Raw genomic sequence first — 21,816 nt, forward strand, 5'->3', positions numbered from 1 at the left:
ACAGTAGCAAGGACCAATCACCGTATCGCTTTTCCCTGTTTGCATTCTGGGAAATGTAGTTTGCATTTCCTATCTTATTTCTTCCTAAAGCTGCTCACTTCTCAGGCGCGTGTCCATCAAATCAATCTATACTTTGTTTTAGAAGTTATTTTTTGAGTTTTACTTCCGGCTGGTAAGATTTCCAAGTAAAACATTAATAGTGTTTGTTTTATTATGTTTTTCCTCAATTTTTATCTCGTTCGAAAAGCTGCTATTTCTTTGATCATGAAATATTTTTGTTTTTTTTACACAATACTTGGATGAGCTTAGTGAAAAACAGACAAAAAGTATCCACCTGCGAAGATGAAGAGGGTTTCCCGCTTGTGTGCGCCCAAAACGCGCTGCCTACCGCCTCCTTTCTATACTTCTTCCCTTTTGCTCAAGTCCCTCAGCAAAAAGCGCACGCTTCTTGGGCTGCATGCAAATCAGCTTCCCTATCCTTATCAATTTCGCCATTTTTTTTCTTTCTCCGTAAAGTCAATTTTCTTTTCAAAGTTTGCTATTAGGTCAATATTTTGTTGTTGGTTTTGTTATTGTGGCTGTATGGAGGTACAGTCTCTTGACATGTTCGATAATAAACTGTTAGGCTCTGGACACATCAAAATACATTTTGGATTGGGATAATAATACTTTTCAGGTAGGTCCATTTATTTCTTTTTTTATTAGATGCATTTATAGTTGCGTAACATATTTTGTTTAATATAAAGTAAAGGCCTATAACTTGTCGCAGTTAAAATTTCTTCTCGTTGACAAAATTGTATATTGCTGTGATTTTTAATTAATTCCACTGTTTTTGCTTTCAAATCCATGAGATATTTGATTTATTTTTACATTTTTTATTTGCTACATAATGTAAAAATTGAATATTTTTCGAGGAAGCGTTTTTAAAGAATAAATAAATAAGATCTGCATTTTTATTCCAATTCTTCATTTGCATTTTTTTTGGCTTTATATAGGTTATTATTGTCTTGTCAAATTTTCGATGTACCGTGACTGAATGACATGGTTTTAAAATAACTGAATCAGTTCACATGGGATTGAGGATTGAAATAAAATTTATAATTAATATCTTTACATGTGGGACCGTGTACTTTAGTTCTTAAAATGACTCACGGGAAAACAATGCATTTGTGTACTGTGTGTTTGTGTGTTGTATGTGAATATAAGTTGCCATGGGGGCCATAGCCCAGCACTGGGGAAAATTTGTCACATCCATCTATCTGCCCTTGTGGTGTTAAGTTGCATTTTTTTTTCTTTGCAACGGGAATTATTTTTGACAACAGAAAAATACAAAAGAAATAAGAATTTTCAGTGCCTTTTTTCATGGTTTCATAGATAGAGAGACAACGTGATGGAAGGCAAATGATAGAAAGAAAGAGAGAGAGAAACCAACAACAAAAAAAGAAAACACACTTGGAATATTTAATACAAGGTTATTGGGATCTATACTGCTTTCAAAGTATCAAAAATAATTTGGGAAATATGTGATTTTTATTTAAAATTGACTATTTGGGTGAAAATGAGACCTGTCAAATATTGATGAAAATGTCAACTGTCAATTGTATTTTAGTTGAATGAAAAAAATACCAAAATAAATGTGTTTCTTTCTAAATTAATATTACATGTAGTATAGATAGACGTATATTTTTTCTATGGTTGCTTTGGTTACGGATGTAGAAACACCTTGCAGTGTGAACCAGTTTGAAGATGCTGAGCCTCTGGTTGCTGATGAGTTGGCAGGTCTGGGCAGGCCCAGGCCCCCTGACACGCTCAAACTACATTGGTTCTAGCACACCTGTTAGTATGTGTGGGTGTGCATGGGCCTATGCATGTATCATATCATAGAGGATGTCCTACTTTACTGAATGTCCAAAATAATCCTTTGTGCATTCTTCACAGAGTGATCTGCCCTTCACCAGAGTGCCCAAGTTACAAGATGTCCCAGGCCTCACTGAATGAAGAAGGGGGCAACTTTGAGCACCTTTGGCGCTCTCTGTGAGTGTTATAGCAAATAATATGAATTTATGATGAACCTAAATTTAGAAAAAAAACGGCATTGAACACATAATTAGATTTCAATTCTCCCTAAATCGGGGGTTGGGAACATATGGCTCGGGAGCCATATGTGGCTCTTTTTATGGGTGTATATGGCTCTCCGCGAACCTGTGTGGTAAAATATGGGAACTACTGGTGAGAGACCTAAGTCACGGACACACCAATGGGACTGCCGGCACTGTGGTGGCAAAACTGTCTGTAGCGCCTTTTTAAATCATAATTTTTCCTCATTAGAGTCTTCTGCATGCATTTTCTCGTTGATACTCATTGATTAGCGACAGTAAAATAATGTTCTCAAAATAATTCAGACTTTTTTTTACTTTCAAAGCGGTGAAATGAATAATAAATGCTCACATTTTCATGTATTTTACTTTTAAATTCTGAGTTTGGCTCTCAAGGAATAATGTTTGAAAATATGAATTGTTTCTGGCTCTCTTCCTCAAAAAGATTCCCGACCCCTGCCCTAAATGATCTGATGTCATCTATATGCTCTGATCATTAAATTAAGCTCTAAAAATCGACATCCTATCCTAATTGGCATCATTTTGAGATTAACCACAAATTCCTCATACACTTTGCTTGAGACAGTCATATTAAATTTGGTATTTACTCTAAGAAGACATCAGATAACTCAAGCACACCTAGCAAAACTTTTTTTTTTAAAAACCTGATCTTTGCTGCCCAATTCCGATCCTCAGAAAAAGATTGGGCCCGATTTCCGACAATTCCGATTTTCATCCAATGGTGTATTTATTGTGCCTACAGGGAGCCAGACAGTACATATTATGAGCTCCCCGCAAGCGACCAAGAAAATGTACGACCAGTACCTTCTACAAGTAATTTGGGCAACCAGAGTCGTACTGCTGAGGTTTCAATGGACGTCTACCATATGAGGGACATGAACGACAATGTGATGGTACAGTATATAAACAGATATACTTGTTAAATTGCAGTAATCTTATTCATTGTGAGCACCCCCTAGCCCCATTTTCACCTATGCACCACCTTCAACGCCACACGACACCATGTTTTTTTTAATTTTTTTTGTATGTATCCACTCACTTTTCCCTCCAGTGTTCCCTCCAAGATGCTTTCCCTCTCTTGAGCAGCATTTTCCCTCTCTGTGGCCCTACCGAGATTCCTTAGGGACTAAGGAGTGGCCTTTGTGAGTGTTGGATTTGAGCTAATTAAAACCCAAGCAGAAACCTCTAGCCAAATCAGCATGAAGCCATCTGTAGGCTGAGATTTGTCAACTACAAAATCACAAACAAATAGATTGACAGTGGCTATGACATTAATAGAATCCCTTGATACACAAGCTCAATGAAAAACAAATATTTTTAGTTTTAAACAATACCACTTAAGCGCCATGATTTCTAAATATTAGTTCATACACATCTATTAGTGTGATAAATATTTGAGTGGGCAAGTCTGGGCCTGCATGGCCGGTTAATGAATACTCCTGATAGATACAGAAAGATAGACGGTGCTTCATATTGTTATTACAAGGTGATTTGTGGAAGCGCCACCTTGTGGTGTAGTGGTTCACTTGCCTGACTTTTGTGCGGGTTAGGCGCAGGCTCAATTCCCATTGGTGGCAGGATGATTGGGGGTACGGATAGTTTTTTGTGGAGTTGATCAAAGATTGTTGATGTTGTTTTTGTTGTAAAATATGTTATTCTGTGATGGATGAGTTTAGGCCTGTCATGATAACGATTTTTGTTGAGTTATCTATTTTTCCTACAAACTATCGCGATAAATGATAGTATCATTGAATTTGTATCATGATAAAAAGTAGATTTATTATGAAAATATTGTCACTACTATTCAGTACTTCCTTTGATCACATTGAACTTTGATTTTGATATTTACATGACATTCCCTACTTGATGGACTACAGTGTTCCCCCGCTACTTCGCGGTTCGGCTATCGCGGACTCAGAGCTTAGCAGATTTTTTTTGGAAAAAATAAAAAAATACAAATGTTACATTGAAACAACATATTTTACAGTTTTTTTGTTATAACATGAATTTCAGTCTCTCTACTCGTATTCTATATGGTGTACTGTATACAGGGGGGGAAAAATGATCTTTTTTAAATTAAATTCAAATTAAGCATTTTTAAAGGGGAATCCCTACTTCGCGGAAATGCACTTATCGCGGGTGGTCCCGGTCCCCATTAACCGTGATAAGCGAGGGAACACTGTACTCCCCTTTGAGTTTGATTCCTTTATCTTTCATTTAGGCATGTACAGTTCTAAGAAATTCTGATCATATAACTTCTTTTTAGTTTTTTACATATTGGCTATTTTTACTTACATCGCAAATAGTTGTAAACAAGACGATGATGAAGATTACAGGCGTATATTCTCTCTCGAATGCTGCTAGTCAGTTGTGTCTTACCCATCTTGACAGGTGAGTGCTGCATTTCTCAATATTTAAGCAAAATGACTGCCTTTAGGGGAATTTGAATATTGTTAAAGCTTGAACATAGACAGAGAGACTGACTCTAACAATGGCATTAGAGGATGTGGCCATGTTTCAACTTGTCAAGTGGATCAAGTGTAGTTACCAAGACCAAGCACACCTGTGAGCTCACACATACACTTGGCTTACCTCATTTCCTTGGACCAAAAACGGGGAAAAGAGTAAACAATCAGATCTTTACGTGAGATTATTTGTTGTAGAAATAATGCCATATTGGATGCAAATTTACATATGGTCACAATAGTAAAAAAGTTCATCCGTATTGCAGAATGATTTAGTCGCATAAGTAAGATACTAGATAATTTCTATGGAATGAAAAATCATATTTCCTTCATTTTGGTAGTTATACACTTTGACATTGGCTTTCCTAAGAGTTTATCTGAATTGTATGACTAGTACGTCAATGTTGTACAGCTTGTTTTTATGTTTGCGTCAATATATCCACGTGCATGTACACTCTCACATCATACAGTTTGCATTAAGTGTGGGACCTTGACCCGTCCATCTCTTTACTTTCGTCTGATAAAGCCAGGCAGGATGAACACATCGAACTTTACATATCCCCCCTATGTCTGTGTACATTTTTGGCCTTGTCCAACATTAAAAATAGCAATGAAGAGATCATCTTTTCCTTTTTCAACCATGAAAATAGCTTAATTGAATATCACATTTGGATTTTGACCAGCGTTATTCATGTCTTTAGAAAAGAACAAATTTTGCCATTTAGAATAGATTTAGATTTTCGATTACAACTTTATTTCATCCCATATTCGGGAAATGTATTGTCTGTCTTCACACTGTATAGTATATTAACATCTACATCTTCTATACTTTTATCACCCATTGTATTTTAGACAAAACACACACACACATATATAAAGTGTTGTAAAGTACCTTACACTTAATGGATCACACATATGTGTCACGGCATCCAAATTATTTCTCCCGCTCTCATACACACTCACATACATACCGAGACAGTGTTTACTTAGTGCAGGTCTTCACAAAGTGTTTTGTAGCATGTGTGTACATGTAGGCCAGCATTGCAGTCTATGTCTAGGCATGCCATAATTAGAATGCAGTACCATTTTTTTTCAGGTTCCCATTCCTATTTATCTCTGTTTCTTAAGATTGTTCCTCTCTCACTCAACATGAACCAATCCTCACCTTTGTCCTGCCCCTATGCATGTGTGTAAGCATATGTGTTAGTGTGTCTATGTATGAGAGAGAGAGACAGTGAGAGAGAGATAGTAAGAGAGAGAGAGAGATAGAAAGAAAAGAGTGTGAGTAGAGTGTCCCCTCGTGCACACCTCACTTGAACTCTGCTTATTCCAACTGTCCTGCACTCGTTTTTGTTCTATTTTGATGTCTCTGACTGACATACCTGCAGTACATGTGGCTAAAACTTTAAAGGATGTACTACGTGAAAAAAAAGGTAAACGCTCTGGCATTAACATTTTTTTTGTGTGAGTTGCATGTAACAATTTGTTTTTAATGAGTAATTGAACAACGGTGTTATAGACGGAATCAAAGCACAAGTCAGTGTGACACTTCTTTCATTGGAACTGAACATTTGCTTTGTTTCTTGTTGTTGTTGGGTTTTTTTCAGTGCCAAAATGATGTTTTTTATAGACAGAAATTGATTTGTATAAGCATAAAATGGATTGATTGGCAGTTGATTTTGGCGGGACTGATTTGAGATCAAGAAAATGACAATGTATCATGTAGATGATCTGTACTACACTTTGTGTAGAGCTTGAAAAGAGGCCTGATGCAGTTTGTTAACTTTGACAAGTGTGTCACCACACACACACACGCCTGCGAGCAACAACTCTTCCTCAAACACAGCAAAGAGGACAAGAGGGGTCGGCAAGTAATTAGTGCAGATTACATTGGTGTTTTACAAGTTAACCCACACAGTCCTCCCTAAGGTGACTACCGCGTGGTTAATGCTGCAACCATATCTGACACACAATACACACAATTCGGCTTTCTTGCATGCTCGATGGTTCTGTTCCATACATGTAATCGGATGTATTCTTTTCCCGGTACAACGGAAGCATGTCCATTAGGCAAGGCATGTAGTATCATTTTAGAATATAACCACTCGTGTTCAAAGTTCAGGGAATTATTTACTAGTAAATATGTGTCAAGAGTTTAAAAGTGGGTGCTCGGACATTTGGTCGGCGGGCTCTTTTGGTCGTGAGTCTTTTGGTCGCCGGTCTTTTGGTCGCCGGTCTTTTGGTCGACGGTCTTTTGGTCGCCGGTCTTTTGGTCGCCGGTCTCTTGGTCCCCGGTCTTTTGGTCGCCGGTCAAATGGTGACAGATATTTTACTGTTGAAACCAGCTCTCAAAATTATATTTATGAGAGAGTTTAATATCTAAGAGAGAGAGTTTAATATCTAAGAAAGAGAGTTTAATATCTAAGAGTGAGAGTTTAATATTTAAGAGAGTTTAATATCTAAGAGAGAGAGTTTAATATCTAAGTGAGAGAGAGTTTAATACCTAAGTACTGTTTAATATCTAAGTACATTTGACCGGCGACCAAAAGGGACCAAAAGACCGGCGACCAAAAGACCTGCGACCAAAAGACCGGCGACCAAAAGACCGGCGACCAAAAGACCGGCGACTAAAAGTCCGGCGACTAAAAGTCCGGCGACCAAAACACCGGCGACCAAACCTCCGGTCACATAAAACTGTAATGGCAATTGGTTCATTGGATTTGAGTTTGGACTATTGAGAGTCTTCTGTGAAACGGAAGGGTTGTCTTAGTGTGTGTTTCAAGAAGGTTTTCCTGCCCTTGTCTTAGTTCTTCCCGTGTAAAATTACTACTTAAGAGTGGGTAGTAAACCAAACACTTATGAATTAAAGCTAAAGTTGTATCGTTTTTGACAAATTATATGCTCCAGTTCCCAATTCAACCTTTATGCCTTACCATAGCCACCGAGAATCTGTAAAGCCATTGGTAAAGCGCCATGTAACCCGACCCACCCAACTCCCTATATGAGTCCAAGCTTCTGTCTCTTAAGCATCCCTACCTGTCCTGCCTCTATCTCTCTCCTCCCTCTTCACCTCCCTCATTCTTTCCTCTGCTCTTCTCTCCCCCAGTCCCAGTACAATTTGCTTAGCAGCAGCATGGAGAGCCTGGGGAACAGGGCCAGGCCCGCTAGTCCCTACAGCTCCGAGAATGCTTCTTCAGCCGTGCCCACCCCCTCGCCTTACTCCCAACCCAACTCCACCTTCGAAGGCCTTTCGCCAGGCCCGGCCATCCCCTCCAACACTGACTATCCGGGACCACATGCCTTCCAGGTGTCCTTTCAACAGTCCAGCACTGCCAAATCAGCCACATGGACAGTAAGTACATGCGCACTTGATAAGCCTCGGTTTACATTCTTCTTCACCCTTTTCTCCATTTCTGGCTTACCACTATGCACCCACATACACTGGTTCACAGTTGTATACACTCAATGCTCCACATGTGCAGGCCTGCCCTGTTCTAGAGAAAGTAACGGACCATCCAGGGATTATTTTTTCTGTTTTTCCTCTTTTCCGAATGATAAAATGTTTCTTGGAATTTTATATTGCAAAGAATACTTGTTTAATGTTCAATTCAGTGCCTGTTTTTTTTAAACAAATCTATCTAGTCAATATTATCATCACAGTATATTTCCTAGTACATGAGTTTATTGAAATTCAAGTACAGGGTGACCCAAAAAGATGCGTACCCATGAAAATTTCTATTTTGACTTTGATTAAAAAGCTATTTATTTCAAATTACAACCACACATTATTCAGTTTATGAAAGACCATTCACCAGAGTTTCAGCTATGTCTGTCAATTTTTAGTCAATTTATGGCTTTCTTAAGATGTTTTCCAAATGTCCACCATTCCGTTGCAAGCAAACCTGTACTCGTCTCACAAAGTTGTCAATCACTTTTACACACACTTCTTTTGGGATGGCTATTATTTTTGCCGTGATGGCAGTTTTCAGTTCCTCAATTGTTTGTGGATTTCGTTAAAAAAATGATTTTTTATTGAATAAAATATGGGTTCGCATCTTTTTGGGTCACCCTGTATATGTTGGTTATGTTTATCAAATAACTTTGCTACATATTTGACTACCATTTAGTGAGAAACAAGTACACACTTTATATTTTCCTTTATAGGCATAAACAAAATAGTCTGCAGGTTTTGAGTTTGATCATCGCCTACTGCAACAGTAATATCTAAAATAAAATGTGTAAAAAATTAATCAGAATATAACAGAGTCACACTTACTTAACCAATATTAAAATTTACCTTAACTTTAAGTGAGCGCAAACCCAAAACGCTACCTGACACTTTCTCTTAGCTGCCTTTTGTCCACAAAAAAGGAAGTGGGGCCTCATTGGTGTTGGTGTAAATAGATTTATATTCCTCACTCAAAGTCACACACTATTACAGACACAAGTACCCAGCTCTCATGAACATCTGTGGAAAGGTCTCACCCCCGCCTGTCACACATATGACCTTCTCCAAAAGCGAAACGGGATACAAATTCACTTCCATCACTCCTTGTGTGTTTAAATGTCAATGTTTGGGGGATTCCTTCACGACTATGTTTGCTGGAGGCAATCATGCATAGTGCATAGGCTTCTTGACGCAGCTTTCAGTGATGTAAGAAGATCCCTCTACTGACCTAAGAGTGTGACCTATAACCTGTTGCTTTTATTCTGTTGTCTCTTTCTTTCTGCAGCATTAACACTCTTAAACCTGTCAGCTCAAAGCGCCTTGCGTTTCAATGTAGTCTGTCCTGGGGGGGCACATTTCAAATTCCAGCCAAACTCTACTGCCAGGTGAAAGTATCTTTTAAAATTGAGGTTTAATTTTCTACTACATGAACATAAGTATTTTGGATAGTAATCCCTCTGATATATAACTACATGTTGTCCAGGGGTGGGAAAACCGGTCCTCGAGGGCCGCTGTGGGTGCAGGTTTTTGTTCCAACTGATCAGGAACAGACATGTTGACCAATAAGATTTCTGTGGAAAACAAGAAGCACCTGACTGCAATCCACTGGTTGCAATTGTATGACATCAGATTGGTGAAAAGGTGTTTTCTTTCTGGGTTAGAATCAAAACCTGCACCCACTTTGTGGAACAGTCTTCCCACCCCTTGGTCTAGACCAGACATGTGCAAACTACGGCCCGCGGGCCACATCCGGCCCGCTAGGCCTTTTAATCTGGCCCACCGATGTTGTCCAAATATTTTTTCCCCAAGATGGCGCCGTCACTCGGAAACCAGTGGCAGTAGCTCTGTCCACTCTTATTTGTTTTTCGCCTTTTACAGCCCCTCTATCTTTCTTTAAATGACGTTTTAATATTTCTTAATACATTCCTTTTTATTTTACTTTGTACTTTAATGATGAGTGATGAGTATGTTAATACTTTAGTCCTTTTTTTCTGTTTATGTTTCATATGTACTGTTAACGGATGCACTTTTTTATATGTTTCGTATCTTGTGCTGACCTGGCCCATCTGTCAAATTTTTAAAGTCAATGTAGCCCCCGGGCCGAAAAGTTTGCCCACCCCTGATCTAGACTGATTCATTATGGCACCAAATTAGGAGGTTTGATAGATCAGTGGTATAATTTCACAGTGGCGCACTCTCACAAATAATTGTTTGAGACCTGTCTGCCCTGCTATGGGCACGTTTATCAAGGTAAACTATTTGATCATTAAATGTGGCACACAAAGGATACTCTAATAGTTCTTGCCTAATTGATAGGAGACCATCAAAATGTATTGAGTCATTGACAAAATGTGCCGTGAAAATCTGAAGCCAGCAGTGATTCTAAACGTATTGGTCTTTGTTTACTGTATGTTCGCACTTGGGATGAGTCGGGGGACTTGTCACACCTTGATGGGTGGTACATGCATCAGCATGCACTGCAAATGGCCTGTCAGAAGTTGCTTTTCCCGACCGACCATTAGCCTCTCTCCGTTAGGATGCAGGTCCCAACAAGTACTTGCAATGCATATCTCTCATTTTGCCTGCAAATCACGTGCAATCTTAATCACTGCTGAATCTCTCATACACATCTCTATTCAAATAATAATAATACTTTTGTTTGTTGATTACAAATCGGTTATCCCTTTTTTAAAAAAAGCAATCAAAATTTTATTAATCCAAAGGTTGCTCTTTGGATATAAGTTTTTATCATTCAAATAGATAACCAAAATCAAGCAGTTTATTATTTTTTTCAAAAAATACTTTTTTTTCATTTATTCAAAAGAAGTATTATTGTCCAATATCACACATGAGTACAGAATTCTGTAGAAGTGGGTGATTGCTCACCAGGCAAGCTCTTTTGTGTGTACATAGATGAAGATCAAGCAATTATCACTCTTTCCATGAGCTTGTTTGGACCTGCCTCCAGTGTACCACAGTGTGATAAACCGTTGGGGCTTTATATTTTATAGATTTTGTGGTTCACCTTTACGCACTGCAGAATGGGATTTTGAGTTCAACTGTCAATTTGATCTCAGATCTGTTCCAAGTTTTTCCTCATTTTGTGATGCTGCTAAAAACAAGATAAATACATTCATTATTAGTTATTTCCCACACGGTTCTAAAAGTATTAAGGCACGATAACCCTTTAAAATATTTTTTTGTTGATTTTTCCTTTTTTTTTTTTGCATATTCAATTTGCCTGTTGATTTATCCCAGAGTGATTACATTATCATTCCTCTTCTTTACTAGAAATAAAACAATATTCTATTTATTGTGACGACGTATATCATAGTAATTATAATCTATTTATCCAATATTTTTTAAATTGGGTTTTCCAATATAGAACCAATCTTAGTTTAGAAATAAATCATTACCATGATCACAATAATTTGGTAACGTAGAGATGTTGAAACGTGTCACTACAGGCCCGTTGCGTAGAGTACCGTCATTTTCACTCCCCTCACAGTGCGCCTGCGTGTGCATGTTTGTGAGTAGGAAAGGGGGAACTTTCTCACACGTGTGTGTGTGTGTGTGTGTGTGTGTTTGTGTGTGTGTGTGTGTGTGTGTGTGTGTGTGTGTGTGTGTGTGTGTGTGTGTGTGTGTGTGTGTGTGTGTGTGTGTGTGTGTGTGTGTGTGTGTGTGTGTGTGTGTGTGTGTGTGTGTGTGTGTGTGTGTGTGTGTGTGTGTGTGTGTGTGTGTGTGTGTGTGTGTGTGTGTGTGTGTGTGTGTGTGTGTGTGTGTGTGTGTGTGTGCGCGCGCTTGGGGGCATCGTAAAGGTGTCACAAAAGACAAAATCATAATTTGCTAAGAAAAATATATTTTCCAGCTTCCAACACCACAAAATAGTTTTTAATTATTTGGGGCACATTTTGATAGTCCCCCCATGGCCATAGTGAGGATAAAGTGGTTCAGAAAATGAAAAAAAATGATACTCTGCATCTCCCTGGACTGTGACAGAATGATCCGAGTTGCTAATAGCTATATGCCTCGGGTAGGCATGGCAAACAGGAGGAAGATCAGCCCAAAGATACCACATGGGTGCCCCTTCCCATGATATAATAACCGGACATAGGCTTTGTCATCACCATTGACTCGACAAAAGCCTAATTGTCATCATACCCAGAAACTACGTATGACGAAATTAGTAGTGCTTCTCCATAAGGTTCGTTTTCTTGGCGAGAGGGCCAAATAAGTGATAATTTCAGACTCGTAATTTGGCATTCTGCCGTTATGGATACAAACCCATCATGTTACCTCACCCCGAGGTTATTACACAGAAGGGATTGTGTGTCGTGCTACCGCAAGTTTAGAGTCCTGATGGGTGTGGGAAAAAAAACTGTCCTTAAGCCTATTTGTCCAAACTTTGTAAGACCTATAGCGTCTGCCAGAGGGCAGCAGCTGGAAAATATTGTGACCAGGGTGGTATGGGTCCCCGATGATGTTCCTGGCTCTGCTGATGTAACAAGGGCTTGCAATGTCTTCCAAAGATTGCAGAAAGCTGCCCACGATCTTCTGGGCTTCAAATGACCACCTCTGGGAGGAGCCTAGAGGTTTGAGAGCAAAATAAGAGGATTAGCCTTGGCGTTTTGATCGTTGACTTGAAAATTAATTTTAGATGGTTGTCGAAGTTCAGGGTTTGCTCAATCATCACGCCAAGATTTCTGGCTTGATTTTTCGCTGTCAGTGACATTGAGCCAAGTTTAGCGCTGATCTGTGACCTTTCATTTCTTGGCCATATATATATAAACTCTATCTTGTCTGCATCTATGTTTATCTGGAGAAAGTTCCATGTATTTGATTACTACATTAAGTGAATGGGACTGTGGAGGCCATTGAAATGTTAAGTTGGGCGTCATAAGTGAATGCGTATGTATGAAAGTCTATTTACAACCACGATGCCGTACCTTAGCAAACATGTATATTTATAACTAATATGAATGTTCTGTAATGATAGTTCTCTTTTCTTTCCCCTCCAAGTACTCTCCTCTGCTGAAGAAGCTCTACTGCCAGATTGCCAAGACCTGTCCAATCCAGATCAAGCTATCATCCTCTCCTCCCCATGGAAGCATGATTCGAGTAATGCCTGTCTACAAGAAGGCTGAGCATGTGACAGAAGTGGTCAAACGTTGCCCTAATCATGAGTTAGGCCGGGATTTCAATGATGGTATGTATGGTCATCCAATCCGATTAACTGTCTTTTTCCATTTGCCACCTTTTACTGAATGGTATACATGATGATTTCAGACATAGCCATTGTTGACACAAGATGCAATTCACATCGTTAACAAAGAACTTTATGAATTTACAATTTTAAAGATTTAATGTAATTGATTGCTTATTCAGGCCAAGCAGCGCCTGCCAACCATCTTATCCGAGTAGAGGGGAACAATCTATGCCAGTATGTTGATGATCCCGTAACAGGCCGCCAAAGTGTCTTTGTTCCTTATGAGGCTCCACAGGTGGGTGCTTTGTATCTATTTGCTCGCATATTTTGTACAATTATTTGTTTTTAGTGTTTGGAAGAAGTTATTCCAGGATGGTACGCTAGATTTTGGCTTTTATACATGACTTGTATCCAACATTTCTCCATTAAATGTAGATAAAGGCCTAGATTAGGAATCTGTTGTGGTTAATATTAGTTTGAGTTCTATATCTGAGTTCCACACTTAACACACAGAGGTTTTTACACATGGCTTTTCTACTATTTTACCAAACGGAAAGCCACTTTAGAAATAGAAAGGCTCGACAACACTGCCCTCTAAAGGTGAATTTATTACATTCGGTAGTAGTTTTGTGGAGCTATATACAGTGGTACCTCGACATACAAGTGGCTCGACATACAAGTGGCCCGACATACGAGTAATTCGAGATACGAGTAAAATTTCGGGCAACTATTTATCTTGAGATACGAGACAAATTTTGATATACAAGCAAACAGCGGATACGAGATTTTGCTCATAAGAACATCATGGGCACGGTCTCTCTCCCCGCAACTCCCTCATGTAATGTCTCTGCGAGCACTGGGCGGAGCGTTGCATTTTTTTCAGTGTTTTTTTTCCCGTTAGTCAGTGCGAATGGCATATATACTACTTCTCGTTATCCTGTTGTGAGGACATTTGTGTGATCATTTTGGGAGTATTTTGAAGGGAATACAAACTCAAACTACCCTCGATATTGACTGAGTGTGGAGGCGGGGCAAAAAGAGCCAACCCGGGAATTAAAATGTATCAAAATGTCAAACAAAATTAGAATTAACTTTAGTGTTAGGTTCGAATAAATCTAATTTTGAGTGTGTCTGCATCGTAATCCAAGTTCATTTAAATTTGTTTATTTTATGTTACGAGCACGCTGCTGTACAAACACCCCCCCCCCTTCGAAATCTGTATAATTTTAGTACTATTAAAGACATTTTTGTAATATTAAACCACTAGTTATATATTACTTTGTTAAAAGATGGCGAATTAGAAGAAATATAACATTTTTTCCAATCCAATATCCTGTTTTTAGTGTTTTTCAGAGGTTTCGAACAAATTTGTTTTTAATTCATTTCATTGGGAAACGTTCGTTTGAGTTACGAGAGAATCGACATACGAGCTCAGTCCTTGATCGAATTAAGCTCGTATCTCGAGGTACCACTGTAATTCCAATTCCACATTGTATGTTTCCAGCATTTTAAAAGATGTACTACACAGCTCTAAGATTTGTTATTTCATATTTCAGGTGGGGACAGAGTTTACCACAATATTGTACAACTTTATGTGCAACAGCAGCTGTGTAGGTGGCATGAACAGGAGACCCATCCTGATCATTATTACCTTGGAATCAAGAGAGTGAGTTGTCCTTTCAATTATGTCATTTCAACTGATTTCTGTAAGAATAAATACATACTTTAAATTTATTTTTGCTATATGAACACTGTACCTGGTTAACTACAACTGTTATAACAACAATCCCGCAGTGGACAAGTGTTAGGTCGAAGGTCATTTGAAGGCCGAATATGTGCATGTCCTGGACGAGATCGCAAAGCAGACGAGGACCACTTTAAAGAACAGCAATCCCTGAATGAAAACGTGGCAAAAAATGGCAGCGTCAACAAACGCAGTGAGTTATTTATCTATTTATTTAAATTTTGTCATTACTGGCTGTTGGACTAACAAAAACTTCAAATGTACTTAATTGGTTGTATGCATCTATTGTCTACAGATTTCAAACCGAACCCACCAAATATTTCCTGCCCAAATGTTAACATTAGAAAACGGAGGCATGGAGAAGACGAAATCTATTATATTCCTGTAAGTGTTATTATCATGTTACGCACTGTAAATCACTTTGTGAGTCACGTGAGAAACGATCATCATTATTTCATGACAGTACAAAATATTTTTTGTGACATTTTTATTTGGTTGACACCTTAAAGTGCGATTAGCATGCACATTTTTTGCCTTTTTTATTCATGCTATTTGTTCTTTCCCTGGTTAAAACACTGTATTTTAACCATTGTCCTTATTCTCTATTATTTGCCCTTAAAGAGAAATGTCCAATCTTTTGAGAAAGCCATGATGCAGAGACAAATTTATATTAAGTCATGTTGAAATTATAAAGCTTTCACATATCAACTTAAGGTAAAATTAATACTTTAATATGCTTAAGAATAATACCAAATGTCTGACTAAACGTAGACACGAATTTAAATAAACAAATAAACTTCCTGGCTTAATAAATGTTAGGAACCACTGTTACAGACAATACTTGGATTTAATGCATGGTATTTTTTGTGTAAATATTTTGTATTAAAACTGTAACAGTAATCTATAACACTTGTATTTTTATGTGTAGGTTCGTGGTAGGGAAAACTTTGAACTGCTTATGAAGATTAAAGACAGTTTGGAATTGGTGGAACTTGTCCCTCAGCCACTTGTGGACTCCTATCGACAAGAAGCACAACAGCAGCTGCTACAAAGACCGTAAGTCACTGTTAAGATAATATGCTTACTATTGCATAACATGGCTTACTTTCCAATGATTAATGTATTTCTGCAGAAGCCACATGGCATGCCCCACCTCGCCTCAGTCAAATATGAACAAGCATCACCCGCATGGAGGCCTTAGTAAATCACAAACAGCCAACCACCTGGCAGGGCATCAGACCCAGCATCATCACAGTGGCCACACAAATATTGGAAATATGGGTGAGTGTGATTCAGAATGGGTAGGAATTGTAAAACAATATATGAGTAAAAGTGTAGCTTTTTATTTAGATTTTTTTTTATATAAATGGATTAAAAGCCCTGAATATTCAGTTTTTTATTGATCTAAAACTGTGTTTATTTTAGCTTTTTTGATAAATTTTTAGATTTTACAAAATGATTTTTGAACTAAAAACAGAAAAAAATGAAGTAAACGTCAACTCGATTCCATGTGGGCCGGACCATTTTAGATATAATATTTAGATTTTTCTTTTATAAATGGATGGAAAGAACTGGATTATAAGCCCCAAATATTCAGTTTTTTAATCAATCTTAAACAATGTTTATTTTAGCTTTTTTTAAAATACATTTTTAGATTTTACAAAATGATTTTTGAACTAAAAACAGAAAAAAATGTTTAAAAAATTACAACTATTGATTTAAAAGGGGAAAATCAGGAAATTTAACATACATCTATACTCTCCATTTGAATTTGATCCTAAAACAGAAAGTCGCTCATGATTTACTTTCTCGGACCGGACAAAATGATGCGGCGGGCCAGATTTGGCCCCCGGGCCGCCACTTTGACACCTGTGCTGTACAGTATATCTTGTTTGAAATAACAAAGATATTTTTCTTGTGCATGGTTATCAACTTATCTTATAAAAACACGTTTATATTACGATACATTTTAAAATACCGTATTTTTACGACTATAAGGCGCACTGCATTATAAACCGCACCCTCAATGAATGACTTTTTTTCCATATGTAAGACGCACTGTATTATAAGGCGCAGTCTCTATTTTGGAGAAAATTTAAGACTTTTAAGTGTGCCTTATAGTCATGAAAATCAATAATTGCTATTGACTTCCAGGTATGAAGCACTCTCTACACAGTCACCTCTAGAGCCAGCCATTGTTGATGTTTTGGATTTTTTTGTATAAAATCTTGCAGTGGGAAAGGAACTATATTTAACAGTATTGTTTCAGTTCAGGCGCTTGTGTTTTTTTAATATTTGACACTGGTGTTTTTTTGGTTTTTTGGTTTTCTGTTTTTCCATATATAAGGCGCACTGTATTATAAGGCGCAGTGTCTATTTTGGAGAAAATTTAAGACTTTTAAGTGCGCCTTATAGTCGTGGAAATACGGTAGTTTAAATGTAAACCTAGTTTTAATAATATCATCCACTGACTTTTCTCATAGGTCACAACATGCTCAGTAACCATCACATGCAGTCTAATGGTGACATGAACGGTGGCCACAGCAGTCAGACTTTAGTGTCTGCTTCACATTGCAGCCCACCCCCTCCGTATAACCCTGACCCCAACCTTGTCAGGTACCTCACCCTCCAATGACACTTCTTCTCAATTTTTCTGTGTAAGACCATTTTTTGTTTTGTTTAACATTTCATCTGTTCAACACTGATATCCTCAAAACAGCAAATTTTCTCATCAATGTTTGTAAAGAAGTGATGAATTACGTTGTTATTTTTGACCAAAGTTTAGTCCTGGAAATACAATGCAGCAAATCAGGCGTGGTGTGATGAATGGACCACTTGAAAAATGGACAGAGTAGGGAAAAAGGAATAATTAAATCAGTAAAGTTGAGCTAAATGCTTTGTAGTATACTACTATGGTCCTGCCCTATGCAGTGTACAGTGTAAGTGTTAATGTTGAATGTTCATACTGTACACCAAATACATTTTGTCTTTGTTGTTCTTAGCCATCCAAAAGATAATTACACAGGAAGTAACACGCCTTTGTTAAAATATCTTTCGAAAAGTCAAATCATATGAATTGGTCATAAGGGAGCTCTTTCTTTAGTGTAGGCCAGTGTTTTTGCCATTTTTTTTAACTGTAGCACACTTTTTGCATTAAAAAAAATAATATCTCAAGGCACACCATCATATGAAAATATTCAAATTCAAAACTAGGTCGCCTACATTAAGAATATAACGTTTTTTTTCTCATTACTATGAAGACCCGAATAATAGTAGGCACTGGAATAATAGTAGGGAGTGGAAAATTCCAAATGAATAAATAATAGTAGGCACCAGAATAATAGTAGGCAGTGGAAAATTCCAAAAATAATGAATATTAGTAGGCACGAGATAATTAGTGATTGATAATCGTATTGCAAAGTTGTATTACAGTTGCAAATAATTGCTGCAATGAATTGATTATAACGTAACTCTCGTATATATTAGGCCTACCAATACATTGTAATTATGTATATTGCAACTCTACCAGTGGCAATTGCACGTTCTTACTAGTACTAGTACGTTAGTAAAAACAGCACGTGTGCTTTACACCTAGAAAGTTAATGACATAGAACAATGTTGCTGCTGCACGGACTTAATTGAGGCAAAAATTAATAATCGTGGGCACCCGAATAAGAATCGTAGGCATGCGAAAATTTGAGTTGAAAAAATAATCGTAGGCATATGATTATTCGGGTCTTCATAGTAAGGTTTTATCCCCAGGAATCAAATAAACCCACAGAATTCTTCCAAATTCAAATTTTTCACATTGACCTCATGGAAAAAGTTGATGTCTGCGGACACTGAAAACCTTCGGGTTCAAGTAATAGTTTTAAATCTCATCATTTTATGATGACTTTCATTAGTTTCTCTCAATATTCAATATTAAATATCCTAATATTACTCAAAAAACAATGTTTTGCTTACACAGACTTTACCTCAACAAAATTTTATGCCCTTAAAACCAAACAACATCCGTGATTGGGAAACACTGGTCTAGGCAAGCAAAGCTGAACATTTCATTTCATGCACTTACTGAGTTAATTTGTGTCATGAGTTTAATCTATTTGTCATTAAAGACCAGGACTTTTAATTTTTTTGTTTTGAATTCTATTTTATTTAACAATTTTGTTTATTTTCCTCCCTGAAATCATGTATGAAAGCACTCGTTTTTATTCATGTGGAATTACATGTTTCGTATCTTTTCATGCAGAAGGTTTTTCCACCATTGTATGTTGCCAATACTTTTATATTTTATGTATTTATAATAAAGGATCTTCACCAAAGCAAGAATGGAGTAATGAATCATAATTATTTAAAGTTTTTTTTATTTATTTAATTTTTTATATTTATAACCCAGCTTCCATACTTGCCAAAATGACTTGTTACTCAGTAGTATAAAACAAACTAAACAGTGTTGTTTTTTTTTCCCCTACAGCTTTCTAACCAGTCTGGGCTGTCAAAACTTCATTGAGTACTTTGCCTCTCAAGGCCTACAAACTATCTACCATCTCCAAACACTCTCCAATGAGGTAATGATTAAATAATATCCATTCATTATTTTATTACTGGATGAAAAACAATATATTTTGCTGTTTTTACTGTTGTTGTTTAAGTCCCAATAATATCTTACAATTACTCTCTTTTTTCCCCTCAATGCAAGACTTAGTAGACCATTTTTTATAGATCTGAAACAATGTTTATTTTAGCTTTTTTCAGATATTTTTAGATTTTAGAAAATGATTTTTGAACTAAAAACACAGAATAAAAGACTAAAAAAATTACAATTATTGATTTAATAGAGGAAAAATCAGGAAATTGAATATCCATCTATACTCTTCATTTTAATTTGATCCTAAAACAGAAAGTCGGCACTGATGATTTACTTTTCCGGGCCACACAAAATGATGCAGCGGCCCAGATTTGGCCCCCGGGCCGCCACTTTGACACCTGTGTCCTAGAGTCAGTTTCCACAAGAACTTTATAGTATAGGTGCTGTAATTGACAGAAAAAGATGATGATAAGGAAATAACTTGACAAAAATAACTTGAATTACCATTAAAGATTTGTTATGAAATACTGTAATTTCTTAATTGAAATTCTACTGTCAGAATCTTCTTTTGTTTTTACCAAACACATGGTTTACATGTCAACCTATTTTTAACCGTTCCTTTTCTTTCACCACATTTCCACTAACTATTCTTTTACTAGGAATTAGGTGCACTGAAGATCCCAGAACAGCTCCGCCTTGCCATCTGGCGAGGTCTCCAAGACATGAAACAAGGGGCCTCACCCCAGCTCCCTGCATCCTCACACCACCAAGACTACCACAGCCAACAACTTCTACGATCCAGCAGCAACATGGCCGCCTCTGCCATCGCCGCCATTGGCGCCGCTGGCGGCGAATTGCAACGTCAACGTGTGATGGAGGCCGTGCACTTCCGTGTCCGTCACACCATTACAATACCCAACAGGTCAAGCGTAGTTGGAACAACTGAAATGGCGACGGGGACTGATGAGTGGGCTGACTTTGGTTTTGATATGCCCGACTGCAAAGTTGAACGCAGCAAGCACTCAATAAAGGAGGAATTCATGGAACGAGATGTTCACTAACCCATCTCCACTCTATTTTGCCAATATCATTAACAGTCTATTCACAGACTAGTACCCCAGGAACTTTGAATATGTTATTTTTAGGTATCACTGTGTTTTCAATTACTAAATATACATAGTTATTGATGTATACAGTGTTCCCCCGCTACTTCGCGCTTTAGTTAACGCGGACGCAGAGCTTTGCGGATTTTTTTGGGAGAAAAAAAATACAAATATGACATTGAAACAACATATTTTAGTTTTTTTTTTTGTTATAACATGAATTTCACTCTCTACACGTATTCTATATGGTGTACTGTAACCAGGGGGGTAAAAAATAATAATAATAAAAAATAAAAAAATTGGAGTTAAATTCAAATTAAGCATTTTGGAAGGGGAATCCCTACTTCACGGAAATGCACTTATCGCGGGTGGTCCCGGTCCCCATTAACCGCGATAAGCGAGGGAACACTGTATTTGTAAAAAAAATTTAAAAAAAAAACTAGCCAGATTTTCCATGTAGCAGAAGTTGGACATTGCATTCAGTCATTTAGCAGTTAATTGTAATACTTTGAAAATGTTTTTGACTGTTAATGAAAAACATTGCATCACAGTTGACAGTATTATATATGAACATCAGATATATAATATGAGTTAAATGTACTTGTAGTTAATAGTGGATGGCCTCCTTGTTTACAATGAAACATTTGTGTCCTTCCTTTTGTGTAAAACCTTGCTGGGCAAGGTCCTCCCTTCTGTGTTAATGCTTGATGAGTCTTCTAAAGTATGTTTTGTAGCATTTCTTTGTGAATATTTAACTGCAACATTCCAGTTTTGTTTCATAAAATCATGCAAAGATTAAAATGATGAACTTGATAATGATGATGAATACAAATATTGTTTCGTAACACTAATGTGTAGCAGATTTTTATTTCTTGTACATTTATTAAACTTGCCGATTGGAGGAGTACTTTGTTGCTATGTAAAGTACAACCTTTACAGTTTTTTGTTAAGTGTGTACTCAGTATTATGATGAACATATGAACTGTTTTGATATTTTTTCCAGTAATGTTAAACAGGGTATACTCATTTATTGATTGCCATTCATTAATGTTAAAAATATATAAGTTGAATGTTTTTTCTTGTTAGGTGTACATGTGGAAAAACTCAATGTAATATTTCTCAACACAAAGTGTTTGTTTTAT

General features: G+C 37.3%; 1 protein-coding gene across 4 annotated transcripts; it reads left to right on the plus strand.

Moving 5' to 3' along the window:
• Positions 1-434: 434 nt before the first annotated feature.
• Positions 435-21,706, plus strand: tp73 (tumor protein p73). 4 transcript variants are annotated; one of them, XM_077723791.1, is made up of 14 exons: positions 435-676; positions 1,939-2,034; positions 2,860-3,010; positions 7,689-7,934; positions 13,050-13,236; positions 13,416-13,531; positions 14,793-14,902; positions 15,031-15,173; positions 15,276-15,364; positions 15,909-16,036; positions 16,113-16,261; positions 17,464-17,596; positions 19,458-19,551; positions 20,231-21,706. In XM_077723791.1, the coding sequence occupies exons 2-14, from the start codon at positions 1,976-1,978 to the stop codon at positions 20,630-20,632; spliced, it is 2,007 nt and encodes a 668-aa protein (XP_077579917.1). In that variant the 5' UTR covers positions 435-676; positions 1,939-1,975; the 3' UTR covers positions 20,633-21,706. The 4 variants fall into 4 exon arrangements, with proteins under 4 accessions (XP_077579917.1, XP_077579940.1, XP_077579925.1 ...); XM_077723799.1 differs by lacking the exon at positions 435-676 and having other exon boundaries at positions 1,892-2,034; XM_077723807.1 differs by lacking the exons at positions 435-676; positions 1,939-2,034; positions 2,860-3,010 and adding an exon at positions 5,870-6,015.
• Positions 21,707-21,816: the final 110 nt, after the last annotated feature.

This window comes from Stigmatopora nigra, chromosome 1, assembly GCF_051989575.1.
Source record: "Stigmatopora nigra isolate UIUO_SnigA chromosome 1, RoL_Snig_1.1, whole genome shotgun sequence".
Taxonomy (NCBI): domain Eukaryota; kingdom Metazoa; phylum Chordata; class Actinopteri; order Syngnathiformes; family Syngnathidae; genus Stigmatopora; species Stigmatopora nigra.